Source organism: Frieseomelitta varia, unplaced genomic scaffold, assembly GCF_011392965.1.
Source record: "Frieseomelitta varia isolate USP_RPSP 00005682 unplaced genomic scaffold, Fvar_1.2 scaffold_405, whole genome shotgun sequence".
Taxonomy (NCBI): Eukaryota; Metazoa; Arthropoda; class Insecta; order Hymenoptera; family Apidae; genus Frieseomelitta; species Frieseomelitta varia.
The window spans coordinates 862,926-880,982 of NW_025110152.1; the positions used below are offsets into that span (position 1 = coordinate 862,926).

General features: G+C 41.5%; 3 protein-coding genes across 14 annotated transcripts in view; all 3 read left to right on the plus strand.

Moving 5' to 3' along the window:
• The first annotated feature begins 2,554 nt into the window (after positions 1-2,554).
• On the plus strand, positions 2,555-10,342 carry LOC122531565. The gene is made up of 6 exons (XM_043659609.1): positions 2,555-2,905; positions 3,437-3,996; positions 5,349-5,484; positions 5,593-5,771; positions 5,996-6,130; positions 6,228-10,342. The coding sequence occupies exons 1-6, from the start codon at positions 2,719-2,721 to the stop codon at positions 6,696-6,698; spliced, it is 1,668 nt and encodes a 555-aa protein (XP_043515544.1). The 5' UTR covers positions 2,555-2,718; the 3' UTR covers positions 6,699-10,342.
• Positions 9,143-14,053, plus strand: LOC122531573. 2 transcript variants are annotated; one of them, XM_043659620.1, is made up of 3 exons: positions 9,143-9,155; positions 10,762-12,211; positions 12,568-14,053. In XM_043659620.1, exons 2-3 carry the CDS (start codon positions 11,909-11,911, stop codon positions 12,877-12,879), a joined length of 615 nt encoding a protein of 204 aa, XP_043515555.1. In that variant the 5' UTR covers positions 9,143-9,155; positions 10,762-11,908; the 3' UTR covers positions 12,880-14,053. The 2 variants fall into 2 exon arrangements, with proteins under 2 accessions (XP_043515555.1, XP_043515556.1); XM_043659621.1 differs by lacking the exon at positions 9,143-9,155 and having other exon boundaries at positions 11,778-12,211; positions 12,616-14,053.
• Positions 14,054-14,071: 18 nt separating this feature from the next.
• Positions 14,072-18,057, plus strand: part of LOC122531562 (T-box transcription factor TBX19) — a 9,407-nt gene continuing 5,421 nt past the window's right edge. For 3 of the 11 annotated variants that reach the window (XM_043659596.1, XM_043659604.1, XM_043659605.1), the window contains exons 1-4: positions 14,072-15,704; positions 15,808-15,980; positions 16,771-17,828; positions 17,897-18,057. The exon at positions 17,897-18,057 is cut by the window's right edge and continues 1,395 nt beyond it. The gene's annotated coding sequence lies outside the window, so the exon portion shown is untranslated. Of the gene's footprint in view, positions 15,705-15,807; positions 15,981-16,385; positions 16,430-16,599; positions 16,694-16,770; positions 17,829-17,877 lie in introns of those variants that run through there. The other 8 variants (XM_043659598.1, XM_043659599.1, XM_043659600.1 and 5 more) reach the window with 8 other exon arrangements.

The following is an 18,057-nucleotide window of genomic DNA, read 5'->3' on the forward strand; positions in this document are numbered from 1 at the left end:
AAAAAATTTCCGCAACCGCCCCCGTGAAAAAAATTGCCGCAGTCCTCGTGCAACGCGGTAGATAAATTCCAAAGTGCAGCGAGAAACGGTGGGGATCGTCCACTTGTGCACGAACTTTCCTCGGCGGTTTAGGTATGCTTTTCACAACAGGGAGAAAGAAAAGGAAGAAAACAGAACGACGACCGTTACCACTCGCCGATTACCGTTTCTAACGACAAGCTCAAATTCCAGATGCAGACGAACGATGCTGACGAATGTCACCGGGATAAAGGGGAGAAACTGCAAATGAAACAGGCAGTTTCAAAACAGCAATGGGAAAATGACAGCGATGCCTGTGTCTATGAAATTGCGATCCGATCTGAGAGAGAGAGAAAAAAATAGAGAGAAAGAGAGAGAGAGAGAGGCGATATGGACCAGTACACAGCAGCCGGAGCAAACGATCCGATTTAAAAGGCGAGTTCGAACTCCGGGGGTAATCGATGAGAGTCACCGAGTGGAGGGACGACGGTAGCAAGAATAACACGACACCTCGATCAACTCTTCTCTCAACGTTCAACAAAAAAACACGTTCAATTTCAAGTGAGACGGATCTCATCTGACGAAGGGAAGATCAACGAGAAGAGCAGAAGCTTGCGCGAATCGATAGCCGACGAAAAAAGGGGGTTTTCTTGGTGATATTTTGCGCAGGGATCCGGAGCAGGGACGTCGGAGGCCGGAACTCTTTTCGTTCACCTCGTGGCTCACCGAACGCCTCCTCGCCTCGCCAGGGCGAGGGTGGGGTGCGGCGGGGTGGAACGAGGGGCAGAGGAGGGGAAAAAGCCACCCTCTTGCTAGACCTGAGTGCTCCCCTGTCCTCCCTCTCTCTCTCTCCCTCCCTCCCTCCCTCCCTCTCTCTCCTCCTCGCCCCTCTCGGTGCTCCGTCGTGGACTCGTCGATGACGAAACGCACACGTAAATTTGTGGACGTGCACGGTGCTGCCGCTCGCGAAATCAGTGCGACCCAAGTGCACCGCGAGGCAGGAACGCGGGTCTCCCGTGCGCGGCCTGTCGTTCCCGCTTGCGGCACGCGCGCCTCTTCCACCAGGAGTATCGGTCAGACAGCGGAAGACGCTCGGCGTAAATAGGTCGCTGGATAACCGTCGGTTTACTCGCGTCGGTTTACTCGACTACTCGGGTAAACAGCCGGAAAGGGGGAAATCGGTCGTGGAAACTAACCACGGAGGGAAGAGCGAGATCATTGACAGATGGTGATGGAAAAACCGTGTCCGGGAGGGAAAAAGTGACTGCGGGAATCGTCGATCCAACGCTCGGGGGAGAGGGAGAGAGAGAGAGAGAGAGAGAGAGAGAGAGAGAAAGAGAAAGAGAGAGAACACATAAACTCGAATATGAAAAACGTGCTAGATTGATGCCAGTAATTGGCTGAAATGACTGACGTTATGTTTAGATGTAGTCGAAGTGACTGAGCAAACATCGTGAACGAGAGAGAATGACTGGGAAAGGGAGAGCGATCAGTGCGTTAAACATTTGCAGTTTTTGCATTGGAGATTAGGTGTACGTGAGAGATTGGGTGTCGCTTCTTTTCTTTTTTTCTTTCCCCCCTTCCCCCTCTTTCTCTCTCTCTCTCTCTCTCTCGCTCTCTTTCTCTCTTTCGTTTGGTGAATCAGCATGATGCCAGTGACGTTGAAAAACAAATAGGATGCGAGTGGACGGGAGGGGCCGATCTTTCTTTGTTTAAATTGGAAAGAAATGATGAAGACTGAATGGAGGATGACGCACTCGCTACGATGAACTTACCGTAAGCTGTAACAATGTGCAGAGGCCGATGGTAAAGTTTGCCGAGGGGAGAAACAATTGGAAACCGAATTTTTTGCTCCACGGGGAGGAGGCGCGAAACAAGCTGTTGACATCGATCGCTGATAAAGGGACGTGAGTTGGAGAGAGAATGCGTAACGATCGAGCGAATTAGCAGGGAAAAAAAAAAGAAAGAACGGGCGCGTGGGTGGTGATGAAAGAAGAGCAAGAGCTTCGAACGTCGATGTTGCAGTTGCTGTGACGCAGCACCTCCGAGTATTGCGTTCCGCGTATTGTCCAGCGTGGAATCGTCGACGAATCGTCTGACCGGATCGAGATCGGGGGTTGCTGCCACGCCAGTGGTTAGTTAGTTAGTTTTCGAAAGGGGAATCGGACCGAGTGGCTGGACGAGCGGTGAGAATCAGACGCGATGACGGCGAGGAGAACGAGGAGAACGATGTCGGCGGGAACGACGATGACGCCACGCGTGACGGGACTAAAAACACTGGGTCTTCCCGACGGAATGCAGGAGGCTGATCGAACGCCTCCCGATGTACCCTCCTCTTACGTGGTCCTCCCACGTAAACTCTGCTCGGCGACACGCACGACGAAACAATAAGGGAATTCAAATCGAGACAAATCGAGAGCATCACCGAAGAAGAAGAAGAAGAAGAAGAAGAAGAAGGAAAAGAAAAAAAAAAGAAAAGAAAAAGAAGGGGCCAATTTTTCGATTCTTCCAGATAATAAAAGAAAGAGAAAAGGAGAGGGGGGAAAAAAAGACGTTCGACTCGGGGCTCGATGGAAAGTATAAATTCGCCTCTGGTGTTCGAGGCTCGCCTGATAAGATTTAACGTGCGCAAACGTGCGCCGATAAGCTGCGGGAAGTAAAGAAGTCGTTCTCCGCGGCGCGATAAGCTTGGTTGCAAAAATGGACTGCTGCAACTACGTCGAGGCATACGCGGCAGGCAGCCACTTTTATCATCAACAACAACAACACTACTTTTGCTATGATAACGCGAGCAACGATTACGGTGGCTACGAGCCGCAGCCGATCTCCACCGCGATCGAAACTACGGCGCGATACAACGGGACTGTGCCGCCCGGCTATCCACCAGGTAGATGTTTAACATTAGCAACAACAACCATATCAGACAGTAGTTTTAGTTTGCTCGAGTCGTTTGCATATATTGCATACTTGTTGTATACTTCTCCTCGAGACAGTTCAAGCGAATTGTCGTGAACGTTGGAAAGGATTGCACCTTTTCTTTGGAGAACAATTTTGTAACGTTTGTGCGTAGATTAAATCTGTAACAGAAATTCCGACAGTCCGAGAGTATTAGGAAATGGACTAATAAGATCTAACGCGCCTGCGTGACAGCCGCGACGGACTAACTCTAAGTCGAGAATCTAAACTCACTTAGGAGCAGGCCCCAAATCCTTTAACGATTTCTATTTCTCGTCTGGTTGTTCGCGCGACGAGAACGAGAAAGTATAACAAAAGTATCACGTTTGTTATTTCGGTTTCTTCAGCCAGTCACAGCTTTACACTTATTTCACTTACTTTCCTCGCTTACTTTAACATTTCGTTTGAATGTCACGCCTTTTATATTCGGTTTTATATTTCTCTTCTTTTTCTTTTTTCGCAGACTACGTGTATAATCCGAAGGAGGCGAGACTGCGGAAGGCGATGCGCGAACAGAGCCGCGAGCTGTCGAGACGATCGATCTTGCAGAGCGCGATCGCTCGGGCGGGCGTGATCGCGAGCCCGGTCACATCCGCCGGCTTCCTGGATCATCAGCACCGTTTCGGTTGCATGCCCACCGCCAGCCTGCCGATGAACTCGTCCGTGGAGCCGGACCGTGTCACGGAACCGTGGTTCCAGTCGGCCTCGCGCCCCAAGCCGATCCACTCGCCCCGTATGGCCCCGAACGATTGGTACGTCGGCAACGTGGCCGATCCTATCGAGAGATTGCAAATAATGGGCGCGATGGCCCATCAGCGTGGCCTCGACAAATGCAAGGACGCGATGAGAAACCAGGCGGTGGCCAGCGTGGCCAACACGGTGGCTGCCGAGTGCGGTGCTACGTTCTCGAGCAACGGGTACCCTGTCGACTTCACCGACGTCAACCGGGAGAGGGAGTTGCGTCGCCAGGAGAGCATGGAGTACGGCGAGTTCCCCGATGATCAGAAGTGGCATCCTTATCAGGTAGGGAAAGAGAAACCGGTCACAGTTTGGAATCTTTCGTTGACGCTTCAATCGACTGAAGCGCCTTTCATATTTCTCCCACCCGATCATGCATTTTTGAGATAAAAGAATATTCTTTCTGCAGATTTCTATAAATCCACCTGTAAATCGTCTGTGAATTTATCCACGACAACATTTATTTCTATTTGTAAATTCTTCTGTTTACTTTTGTAACTTCTCATCATAATTTCATTATAATCTTTTATCGTTTATTTTATAGTTCTTTTATAAATTTCTATAAATCTATCTATGTAAACTTCTATGAATCTATTTGTATATCTGTGTAAATTTCTATAAATCTATTTATCAGTCATTTATTTCTACAAGTTTTATCTATAAATCATTTATTTCTGCAAATCCATCTAACAATTCTTCTATGAATTTCTATAAATCTATCTCCAAATCATCTATAAATTTATCTAAATAAATCGTTTATTTCTGCAAATCTATCTGTAAATTTCTATAAATCTATCTATATAAATTTCTATAAATCTATTTATATATCTATATAAATTTCTATGAATCTATTTATATATTCTATGTATTCATATAAATTTCTATAAATCTATTTATTAATCATTTATTTCTGCAAATCTATCTATAAATACTTCTATAAATCTATTTATATACCTATATAAATTTCTATGAATCTATTTATATATTTATATAAATTTCTATAAATCGATTTATTAATCATTTATTCCTGCAAATCTATTTATAAATACTTCTATAAATCTATTTATATACCTATATAAATTTCTATGAATCTATTTATATATTTATATAAATTTCTATAAATCGATTTATTAATCATTTATTCCTGCAAATCTATTTATAAATACTTCTATAAATCTATTTATATACCTATATAAATTTCTATGAATCTATTTATATATTTATATAAATTTCTATAAATCGATTTATTAATCATTTATTTCTACAAGTTTATTTAAAAATTCTTCTATAAATTTCTGTAAATCCATCTAAATAAATTTATTTCTGCAAATCTGTCTATAAATACTTCTATAAATTTCTATAAATCTATCTATATAAATTTCTATAAATCTATTTATATATCTCCATAAATTGCTATGAATCTATTTGTATATTTATACAAATTTCTATAAATCGATTTATTAATCATTTATTTCTACAAGTTTATTTAAAAATTCTTCTATAAATTTCTGTAAATCTATCTAAATAAATTTATTTCTGCAAATCTATCTGTAAATACTTGCATAAATTTCTACAAATCTATCTGTAAATCATCTATAAATCTATCTACAAATCTATTTGTAAATCATCGATTACAGAATGGCGGAGGTGCTCACCAACATCCCAGAACGTCTCATCCGCCACAGATGAGCAACATTCTTCACCCAAACATTCAGAGTCCGGGTTCACAGGGGCACGGATCGTGGGGTCAGTTTTGCCACGGTATGCTACCACGTAAGTGATTGGGAAACCACGTGCAAATCGCAATTGAAAAATTAGTCTAGAGAAGCAAAGCCCAATTCGAGAATCTATCGTTTTTCACACGTTATTGCAATGTAACAGACACACCGCCTATGCCTCGGAACGTTGGGGTTCGTGGACCACGACATACAATGTTGTTGCGGGATCGTATGCCTCCTGGACACTGCGAATTTCCCGAGGAAGCGCCGCGGATGGTGTATCATCCAAGTAAACTCGATCTCGAGAACGTACGAGCGTCGTACACACCTTCCGAGCACCAGGTTCTTCCTCCTTTTTAATTTTTTATTACGTAGAATTACTCAGGTGTCAATCTGAGAGTCGCACAGCTTAGAAACCGAGTGACATCGTGTTACTGGAAATTCAGGAACGAAGAAAGTAAAGAGAATCGTTGACGAAATGTTTTTCTTCTACTGAAAAAGTTCATTCTCCTTCGTTCTGCGGTGCGCGCAGAAATTTCTCTTCAACGACAGAAACATTTTTCCAGATGCCAAGATTACTCGAAACCTCGGTCATGGATTCGGCGTCCACGCTGAGGATTCGCCGTGAGGATGACGGGCCCAGGTGGGAGCCAGGCGCCATGAACAACAGAATGTCTATGGACAACTTAGCTCCAACAAGGGTATATAGTCGCATCGCTGACTTATAATTCGCAACGCTGTCCAACGGCTTTTGCAAATGACAATATTTTGGTAATTGTGAAAATACAATTCGTGCAGGAGTCTAGCATGTCGCGCGAGAAGGAGAGCGAGTCCCGTCGATCGGCTGCTGAACGATTCGAGCCGAAGAAGAAGAGCGTCAGCAAGCAACCGTTGCCCGGTTTTCACCAGGCGTTCGGCTCGACGGAGATCGGCAGGTTCTCCAGATCGGAGTTCTTCGTGAACATGGTGGGCGAGAGCGGCGGCAACGTGGACGTCGCCGACACGGAAGCTACCAACGTAAGTACGGATCGTATGTCAGAGGTGAACGGATCGGCAGTGACCACAGCGACGCACGACACATCGGTGGTAACCACGACAGCGACGACCACCGTCAGATCGTTCGACGGCGTCGACGACAACGAGGAGGCGAGTTTCGACGACTCGAGCAACGACCTCGTTGCACCGACGTCGATGGGCATGTACTGCGGCCAACCAAGCATTCCTCGTTGGCACAGTCCTCACGTAGGCGCTATAGGTAGCGAAATTTAAGCGAGTCTTTAATCCTTTCGCGGGCTAACGCCACGTTTCCTCCTCCATTGAAAGTCTGACACGATAGCGGACTATGTGTGGTTCTAGTCATTTTCAAAAAGAAAGAAAGAAAGAAAGAAAGAAAGAAAGAAAGAAAAAAGGCGAGCAGGAGTCGCTGCAGCGTGACTTTCCTTTCTGGATATGCAACGGTTTGCGAAGAAGAATCTTTGGAAGGAAACCTGTTGCTGGTCCCCAAAGGAACGGGGGAGCGAGGTGACTGAAAACAAATCTGTACGTTCTGTGATGTATACGTAGACATTTAGAAAACTCGATCGAGCGTATTTACATTTATTCTGTGTGTGTAACGATTAAATTATTACGAAGCGGTGTTGCACTTAACCTGCGGGATTGTTCGACGGAATTCCGATTAGCCCTCGAGAGGAATTAACGACTCGCCAAGGACGTGACAATTGCGTCCAGCTGTCTGTAGGATTAAATTTATTCCCTCCGATGTTCAAAAGTAACCCGACGACACTTTGTACTTTGGGGAATCTCACCTTGTCTCCCGTTCGAAATTCACGGATCTGTAAAATTGGACACGTTTCTCCAACTTGTACAAATGTTATGCGTTAGGTGTTCATTCGTCGGAGAACCGAGCAAATGGCGTACGAAACGTCCCGGCAGGCTGCGCACAGAGTTTGTCGAGATTGTGCCTTTAAGAGAACTGTGAAGGAACTGTTAAAGGTCTTCAAAAATTTCCGATCGAATCAAAGATTAAAAAAAAAACGAAAAAAAAAAAAAAGAAGAATCAAAAAGCAGCACGATGTTCGTGGATCTCGTACGTCAGCTATCAACGTTGAGCAACTTACGCGATGTCGTTGTATCGAACAAAAGAGATATCTCATATCACGTTTAAAAAAAAAAAGAAACAAAAAAAAAAAGAAAAAGAAATTTCCTTTTCTTCCAGAAAAGTATCGAACGCTGTTTAAAGTATCTTTTTTAAAGATGAAGGATCCGAAAGGAACGTGAAAGATAACTGCAATTGTTAGGTAAACGTGGAATTGGTAGGTTGCTCAGACCTTGATAAAGGAATATAATCAAAAAATGTGTCGATGAAAGTATTTAGTCGACACCTTCCATCAAGTTGTTAGATGTCGCCGATGATACACTACGTCTAGTGTATACCGACGATGAATTATATGAATATATTAAATATATATTTAAAGAAGTATATATATATATATACACATATATATATATATATACATATATTGTACTTATATGTATAATGGAGGAAACGAAAACGCGCGACGAAGAAGTATATAAGTTATTTGGTAGAGTATTTAGACGACACGTATTGCCGCGCGGAGAAACGTATAAATAAAAGTGAAAACATTAAATATTGCGGACGTAGAAAGTCGAGGAGCCGACGAAATATACACGCCCTTTCGTTCGGTGAAAAGTATGCTTTTTCTGAAGGGAATGCACGGTACTCGGAACTTTATTCCTTTTTTCTTTTTCTCTCTTTCTTTCGTTGTTTCAATAACGACGATAAGAGAATGATAAATCTCGCAGCCTCGGTATGTATGCACCAAGGACACGAAGTAGTAAAGAGATTTGAATCATAATGTGTCGTACGTTAAGACTGTAGTTGTAACGCAAGCTATTATCATCGGGATTTTTTACATGTCCATTTTTTAACGTGTGTTTAATATTCAACACTTGCTGTAGCAACTTTGGGACCTTTTTGAGAAATATATATATACGTATATAGGGAGAGAAAAAAATTCTTTTTAGGAATGTCCCGCGTGTACTGTGACATCCCGGCTGCGATGCGTTATGTTAAAAAAGATGCGACGTTTATTTTATTACAAACATATATAATGTAAGTGTAGTTTATTAATTCAACCACTCTGTTGACTTTTTGCTGATTTAATTCGCTATTTGTGATGCTCGAAAGCCGAGAGAAGTTTTAAACTAATCTCCGTGTCTCTCCTCTGCTTTGTGATCGAGCTCCGAGTCCCGTGCAGGCACCTGTGACTCGTGTTGATTGATCTATCGGTACATCGACTTGACATAATTCGTGCCAGCCACCCTGTACCTACAATGGGACCAAATTAAACGAGCAAGCTTTTATTTCGCGTTCACCGTCGCGCTTACGTCCCGCATATTTTATCGTGTATCGGAAAACCTTCCCTCGTTCGCTCGATCGCTTCGAACAGGAGGCGAAAAATTCGTATTGGAACGCGTTCTTTAACACGCTCAATGTTACTACTTCCGTTGTGCAACTTAAATTTTTTTTTTTTTCTTTCCTCTAGAAGAAGACAATTTCGCGAATTGTAAGAGCTTTCGATCTCTCCTTCACCCCCCCCCCCTCTCTCGTATGTCATGTTAAATTAAATTGACTTTTACACAAACTCGGGTCGTTTCGATCTCTGTAACATGGAGCGTGTTAAACGGGAGAATCTCTCTGTGAAAGTAAAAAAACGAACGGAACGAAAAGAACTGCATAGTGTTCTCGTCGAAGTGAGGAGGAGCTTTGGGAGAGCGTCGTGTTGATCGTTGTTCGCAATGAATGATAATCGATCGAGCGTGATAGACTAAACACTTTTAACGACGATAACGTTCGACCTTTTTCTTTTTCTTTTTTTTTTGTTCTTGGCCGTTGTAGAAACGTCCAAGGGGCATGGAATGATGTGTAAATGCTGTGATTTGTTTTAAAATTAAAAACGAGCGTAGTATTTATAGCGGTGTACACAGCGTCGGCAAAAGACGAGTTGTGATAAAACGATGAGAAAGAAAGAGAGAGTAGAGATTTCCGTAAGAAATTTTTGACGATACACATAATTGTCACACATAGAAATCATCAGGGTTCTCTTGCACAATTGGACTGTTGTAACGCTGTAAACAGAATCAGAGGAGCCCTTGCAGAGAACAACGATGCGAAACGCCATTCACTTTCAGTCATTACTATGCATTCTGCTTGAAGATAGAAATAATATATTTTAAAAGTAGAAAAAGGGTATCTTTGCTTTTCTACGTACGAATGATTTAAGAACAAATAGCATGGTGGTAGCCAATCTTTTTCTGCCCATGCCTCACCTAAGCTTTGGTCTTCAAAATTCTGTTGCCCCACCATTGTGCGACACATAATTCTTGTTATTCAATAACTGACAATTTTTGACGTGGAGGAAGCCTAAAGGACCATGAACTTGGTCTTAAACAAGCTTCCATGAAAGAAAAAGATTAGAATGTCAAGTCTCCATTGAAAGAAATGCAAAAAATTCACTAGTTACTCAAATTGTACCAGTAACACAAACTGGTAACTCAAATTGAGTTATTAACAATTTTTCTGCATTTCTTTCTGTTTTCTTTCATGGATATCGTGTGTCTTTGGAGGCTCGCTTAGTTAAGCCTCCTTTCAGCCTTCCTCTACGTTAAAGGTTCACTTGCAATTGGCGTTTTCTGCAAGAGCTCTTTGATCCTGCGTGTCGCATCTCAAAAGTTGTCAGTGTCGACCCGGCGAAGTCACAAAACCACCAATCCAGAGGTGGAGGAGAGGACGTTTGCAACCATTTGTTAGTTTCTATCAGCGAAGATCATTGTGCAAGAGAGCTTAGAGAGTTGTTTCAACATTTTTGGATTAACTAGTAAGTGCACAAAAACCAATCCAATGAGAGGTCCAATCTTTCGAAACCGTTTCTGCCATTGATTCAAGAAACTTGGCGACTCTCGATCCCTCCCCCTCTGTTTCAACCCCTCTCGCGGAAGCAAAATTCCGTCGATACGCTGTATTTATTGTATCACTCATGCAGAGCGTGAAACGTGGAACGTATCGAGCGTGAACCAAGGGGGACGAGGGAAGAGTGATCCTTTCGCTGTATACTATACGTCCGTTACGATTGATTTTCGCACATTCACAGTTTTCTTTCTTTCTTTTTTTTTATTTTTTAACAGCGAGTACAGCGGAGGGGGAAAAAAAAAGATCACAGTCAGCGTGTCGAGCTGAGAGAAGCAACCTCGCGAAGTTTCTTGAAAAATTTCTGAATCGCGCCCTGAGTCGTCTCCGCGATGTTCCGCGAAGTCCTATGACGAAATTTCTAGCGACGCGTTAATTACTTGGAGATTTTAATAATAATTTTGTTACTTTATTGACCCTGATCTTGTTGGCGATGCAGACTGTAATATATAGATATATTGCGATCTATACGTCGTATCGATTTAAGGACGAATTAAACAAAAAAAAACCATAATCCGCGTTTCATTATTGGCAACGATATTAAACGTAGAGGTAGAGAAGCGGTAAAAAGAAAAAAAAAGCAAGAAAAAAGGAAAGAGGAAGAAGGAGGGCCAGCCAAGTGGAAGATGATAGAAGAAGGAAGAGAGAGAGAGAGAGCAATGTCAAAAACTAACTGAAAACCGTATTGTAACTCGTAAACGACTTTTCTGTCTAATTATTAGCTCTATTCGTTCTGACCCGGTAGGAAACGTGTGTTAAAGGGGGGGAGGGGGGGGGATCGAGAAAATGTATAGAAAACGAGAAACCATTTAAACGATTACCCATTGTACGTCTCTTTAAATCCTACAAGTGCCAAGTTGGTGAGAAAAAAAGTCCTTACAAAGGCTCGTGTTATTAAGTATCAATTTCCAACGCAGGAGAGAGAGAGAGAGAGAGAGAAAGAGAGAGAGAGAGAGAGAGAGAGAGAGAAGTATATTTCGCGAAGAGATTAACTCTATCAGTTTACCGAACCAATCAAACATGGAGCTCGACAATCCGGTTCAGATTATATCAGTATTATGTCAGACGTTGTCGGGATGGAACGCTCGACGTACAAGGGAAACTCGAAGACACGCTTCGTTTTTCTCGTCGTGCTTTCGAAAAGCAGAGAGAGAATTTCGCCCGAATTTCGGAAAGTCAACAATCAAGCTGATAGAGTTTGAAACGCGTGAGAACGCAAGGAAGAGTGACGGAACTTAATGATGACGAAAACGTGCTTTTATTCGTATTGTACGCAGTTAGGCAGCATGGAACCGCGACGGTACTACTGAGAGCTTAAAAAAAAAAAAAAATTCACCTTCAATCTCGAACGCGTCGAGGAGGCGGTCGAGGTCCTCTGTTAATTCGGATTCAAACTGGGAAATTGGTGAAAGTGGAGGGGAGAGGGGGGGGGGGAAGCGTTTGAACAAAGATCGAGCAGTGGTGAGGCGGTGTAAAACGTGAAAATAAACGGATGTCTGTGCGACACAGTAAAAGAAGTAAAAGAGAAAGGAAGAGAAAAAAAAAAAAAATCACGAAATCATATCGACTCTTCTTAATTTATTCTCCTCAGCCACTCCCGAAGACCTACCTCTCCGCTCCTGTCGTCTTTCCTCTCTCGTCGAGGTCCTGCGGGATCCTGGGCACCTCATCGGCCGCCATTCACAGAATCACCGAGAGCAGGGAGATCCTGTCGCGAATCATGCAGGAGGAGTGCTGCTGGTTCGCCACTCAGTCCAGATGCGGTGTCTCCAGGATTTCCGACGGCGTCGTCGCGGTAAGAGCGAATCGTACTGACGAGAACGAAACTCGAGTCGACAGAGAAATCCTTCTCTCGATACTTTGAAGTTTATTTGGAAATTGAAGTCTTGCCTTTAAGTCTTGCTACAAACAGCGTTTTTAAAATATTCCTCTTTAATATCTATGGATGTAAGTTTGATCATTCGACGATCATATAACTTTTCGAGTATTTTTATTTAAATTTTTTAAACATCGCTTCAAGGACTTAACAAGGGGTGGGGGAGGGAACGTAAGGGAGTAGCAACGAGCTTAAGAATATTTCGAAACGAACGAACGTTGGTCGATTTGACTCTCAAATTTATACGAGTTGAATGGATTAATCGAAATTTGTAGGGAAATCTTGATGCAAAGAGATCAATCTGTTGGTATTTTTCGTGCCAGCAACCAAGAAACAAAGAATGCTTCTGTCGAGGCAACACGATGACCCATCCGACGGAGGTGTTACGTCGACGAGGGAACTACGAGTCGTTTATCAGCGAAAGAGGCGACGGTGGCTACGTGATAATCAGCGCATCCGCCGATGGGAATCGAAACAACAACAACAACAACAGCAGCAGCAGCACCGAGGACGATGAATTTGGCAACGAAATTTGCAAGAAAACAACTTCGAAGAAAAATCCGGAGAAAAACGATGGGAGCATTTGATAAGATTACTTCCAAGCTCTTACGTTCTCTAACGAGGTATCAGTTTTCATTGGTGAGGGTAACATTTGCTGAAAACTACAGAGTTTATACGTAGAAAGACAGTGAACAAGTCACTAAAAGGATTCTGTTTAATTTCTGCTTATTAAGTACAGTGACTCCCATTAATATTCGAACGCTTGAATATTGAAGGTGTTATAATAGCTTTTCTGTTTTTTCTATTTTTATTTCATTTGATCACATCAACCACTTGTGCAGATTATTAGCAATTTGGAATCTTACAATTCATTGTAAAAGTTAGACACTGTCTTAGAAAGTGTGTATTAATTTAAAGGCTGCTTCTTTAGCTTTCAGGTTGTCAGTCAGGGAACTACCTGTGTTTAGTCCATGTCTATTCGCATTTTCTGCACTGGACAATAATACGTTTCACTGTCAATTGAACTTTGCACAAAACACAAGTTGGGAGATCTTGAGATTGGTGTTATGATTTTGTTGAAAGAAATTGTGTGATGGTGAACTTGGATTCACTTCAAAGCTTGAAACCTCTACTTTTAAAATAGACGTTTAAAATCGTTCATTTTATACTAATTGTGAGATGTTCTCATACCGCAAGATGTTCATGTAGCAGATGACAAAGTGAAGACACTTTTCTCATCTAAAATGCTATGAATTGTCTGACTGTACAGAAACGTTGACAAATTTCTTTTGTGACTGAATCCACGGTAGATTTGAAGATTAAAACCTCCTCTTTGCAACAACCCTTCAAAACTTATTACAATTTCTTGAAAAGTTCAATAAAACAGCGACAAAGAATTACACATGAAGCTTGCCAAGGTGGCATTGTGAAGGAGAGACTTCAATCTTCAGACCTATTATAAATTTAAAAAAATTAGACAATTCATAGCATTTTCTAGAAAAAATATCTGAGAATAAAACGGACAGTGCATTTCGAGAACGGAGACTTCAAGGCTACCGACTTCTTTTCTCACAAAAGTTACAACAGTTTAAATATTTGACGTCTGAATATTAATAGGAGTCGCTGTAAATATAACGCCGTTTCTTTCAAATATAACGTTCAATACTTTAACACATTCGTGATACATATAATATTAATATTCGAAACAAGCATAAGAACATGTGTGTGGAAATATTAGAAACAACAGATGTGTACCGTGTTCTCTTGTACATTTATCTAAAGTTGATCACAAAATATACTTATTTGTAAATTGAAAACCGGAGTATAATTGCGCGATTAAACTACGCAGAGAAGCGTGATTAGTTAATCTCTGTACGTAAAAAAATCAAGAGATATGCTCGTTATACTTATAAAACCGAAATCGGAGTATAATTGCACGATTAAACTGCAGAGAAGACTAGTTATACTACAGAAAAGCGTGAGTATATTAATCTCTGTACGTAAAAATCACGAAATATAGTTATAAAATCAAAATCGGAGTGTAATTGCACGATTAAACTACAGAGAAGAGTAGTTATACTACAGAGATGCGTAATTAATTAATCTCTGCGCGTAAAAATCACGAAATATACTTGTTACACTTATAAAACCGAAACCGGAGTATAGTTGCACAATTAAATTACAGAGAAGAGTAGTTACACTACAGAGAAACGTAATTAATTAATCTCTGCGCGTAAAAATCACGACATATGCTTGTTATACTTATAAAACCGAAACCGGAGTATAATTGCACGATTAAACTGCAGAGAAGATTAGTTATACTACAGAGAAGTGTGAGTAATTAATCTCTGCAAGTAAAAATCATGAAATATAGTTATAAAATCAAAATCAGTGTGTAATTGCCTGATTAAACTACAGAAAAGACTAGTTATACTACAGAGAAGCGTGATTAATTAATCTTTAGACGTAAAAATCACGAAATATAATTATAAAATCAAAATCGAAGTGTAATTGCACGATTAAACTACAAAGAAGAGTAATTATACTACGGAGAAGCGTGATTGATTAATCTCTGTACGTAAAAATCATGAAATATGCTTGTTATATTTATAAAACCGAAACCGGAGTATAATTGTACAATGAAACTACAGAGAAGAGCAGTTACACTACAGAGAAGCGTGATTAATTAATTTCTGTACGTAAAAGTCACGAAATATGCTTGTTATACTTACAAAATCGAAACCGGAGTATAATTGCACGATTAAACTACAGAGAAGACTAGTTACATTACAAAGAAGCGTAATTAATTAATCTCTGTACGTAAAAATCACAAAATGTGCTTGTTATACTTATAAAACCGAAACCGGAGTATAATTGTACAATGAAACTACAGAGAAGAGTAGTTACATTACAAAGAAGCGTAATTAATTAATCTCTGTACGTAAAAATCACGAAATATGCTTGTTATATTTATAAAACCGAAACCGGAGTATAATTGTACAATGAAACTACAGAGAAGAGTAGTTACACTACAGAGAAGCGTGATTAATTAATTTCTGTACGTAAAAATCACGAAATATGCTTGTTATATTTACAAAATCGAAACCGGAGTATAATTGCACGATTAAACTACAGAGAAGACTAGTCACATTACAAAGAAGCGTAATTCATTAATCTCTATACGTAAAAATCACGAAATGTGCTTGTTATACTTACAAAACCGAAACCGGAGTACAGTTACATAATTAAACGACAGAGAAGTGTAATCGATTAATCTCTGTACATGAAGAAAATACGTGAAAACACGAAATTCGAAATCTCCCCGAAGAGAAAAACAAGTGGTGAGGAAGGGGACCGGTTGGGGATCGGTAAAAGGTGGATTGATCGCTTCCGTGTGCCGTGTAAGTGCCTGGTAAGAAGGCTGGTAGAATGCAATTTGTAAATAGAGGAACAAAGGCCCATCCGCGGATGGTTTATCACACGGCGGTGATCGTAATCGTGGATGTTTATTGTAGATGAGCGAGGAGAAGGCGGCGTTCTTCAAACAGCGGAGAGGCGAAACGAACATCGTAGACCCCCCAATCCGTCAGGCGAGCTACCTAACCGGCAGGTAGTGACGGGGCCCGGGATATCCGTATCGTAAACGAGTCGCGCGAGACTGGGCGAACATCGTGTAGAATCTTCAGAGGTAAAAACTTTCTTTTTCCTTCTTCTTCTTCTTCTTCTTTTTCTTTTTTCTCCATTTTCATTTTTATCGTTATTTTTATTGCCGCCGCCGATGCAACTCGAGATATATCCGGGACAGCAACTCTTCTGGACGGCTGGCCGATCGGAAAATTTTAAATATAATTAAATAAATAGAAGTTAGTACGATCGCGTCGTGCTGGACGTTTTTCTTTTTTTTTTTTTTTTTCTCTTGTTTTTCATCTCGAGAGTATTAATTTGCTTAGCATCGATATTTATTCTTTGATTTCACTAGGGGAGAACAGTCAATCCTGTTGGCAAAGATTTCCGAGTCGATAATCAGGGGGCTTCTGTATTGCGAATTTTTTTCTTTTAGACTTGACTCTAGTTGTGATGACACAGCCATAACAATTCGACGTCCAAAATGTGCGATACGACGCCCCTTGTTGCAATGTGAGCCCACGTTATTTTTTTTCTTCCTTCCTTTTGCCACAAATATAACACAAGACATCAGAATTGTTTTGCACACTGTTTTCGCGTCGTGAGAAACGCATTTGTTCAAACGAGACCACTCATTTAGTGAAACTAACACTAATAAAACAAGTTTTCGTTACTTCTTTCAGAAGTGCATCCTTTGGCAAGCTTAAATCCGGGGATACAATCTAAGAACAGGCCAAATTTGATTATTTCAAAAAAATGAGAGTCAACTCGGTCAAAGTGAATACATTAGGCTGGTTAGGGGATGTAACTGTGCTTTTTGCGCTTTTCTAACTTTCCCTCGTATCTTTTTCCAGATTCCTGCGTTTATCGTGCTCGTGTCACACGTAATTTTGAAGAGAGTACATTCTGGCCTGTATTTTGGAATCAATCACGCCTGTTTCAAAGACTCTTTTAAGCGTTCAGACAATTTCTTGGAGGGGAGAAACTGTCTGGAAAGCAAGCTGATGCTTGTCGAAGTTTCATCGACTCCAGGGAAGTCTACGTTAATAATACAGGAAGAAACTTGTATTGCGACAAGAAGCAAATGACGACTACTTCGATTAATAAGAAGCTCTGTAACTGAGAGAGAGAGAAGACAAGCGCAATCGTTTATCAATTTAACGTGATACGAAATCAGGACCCTCAGATGGTTATATACAAATCTTTGGTAACGTGAAGGAAGCTTTCTTCTTTTGTTCTCCAAGCAAGCAATTCCGAGAAACGCTGGAAACGACAGAAAATCGCAAATTGGGAACGTCCGTTCGCCTCGACCTGGACCTGGAAAGTATCGGTATCAAAGGGAAAAGGGAAACAAATTTTACTTCGCTAATAAACGAAGGTGCACGGGCGAAGTAAAGGTTGAGCAAATTAAGGATCGACCGATGGGTTCGTTTAACAGAGAGACAACCGTCTCCGTTACGTTGTTTGGTGGCTTCTCGCGGCACCGATATCGCGACTTTTCCCCGTCCACGAAATTACTAGGACAAATATATCCAGCCAGGGCTGAATGGTTACTTTAGCCAGCCAAAACCGCGCGCGATAGCAAACAAGAAACGGTCCTGCTCAAATATATCTACTCGCGATACAACACGCCGGCCAGTCGGACGTAACTTGCTGTTGATTTTTGTCATTTGACTCGAAATGGACTCAGTCAGGCTGTCTCTCCGTTAACTGTTTCGCCTTGCAGTTGCGCTCGTCCGACTCGTTTTCTTTTTTTTTTTTTCTTTTTCTCTCTTCTTTTTTTCTTTCTCTTTTTCTCTCTTCTTACAGAAACGAGCACGATCTCCGACGAAACGGCTGCGCTCGTCTTAGACAGGCAAACATCGTTCGCAAAGGGGACGAAGGAAGATCCACCGTTTTGTACCACAACTTGGTAACTATAACCAATTGACAAACGATTGTCCAATTATTCTAAATTGTAGTTACCTATGTGTAAGTCAGGTAGCTTCTTCCTTTCCTCGCCCTGGAGAAAGAACGTCACAGTCCCGAACAACACTTGGAAACCAGAGGACGAACAAGATCGGAACAGTCGAGTACCCCGTGATCCGTCGTAATCTTCGTCACGGCGTGATCTCGATCGATCTCTCCGATCGTTAAAAAAA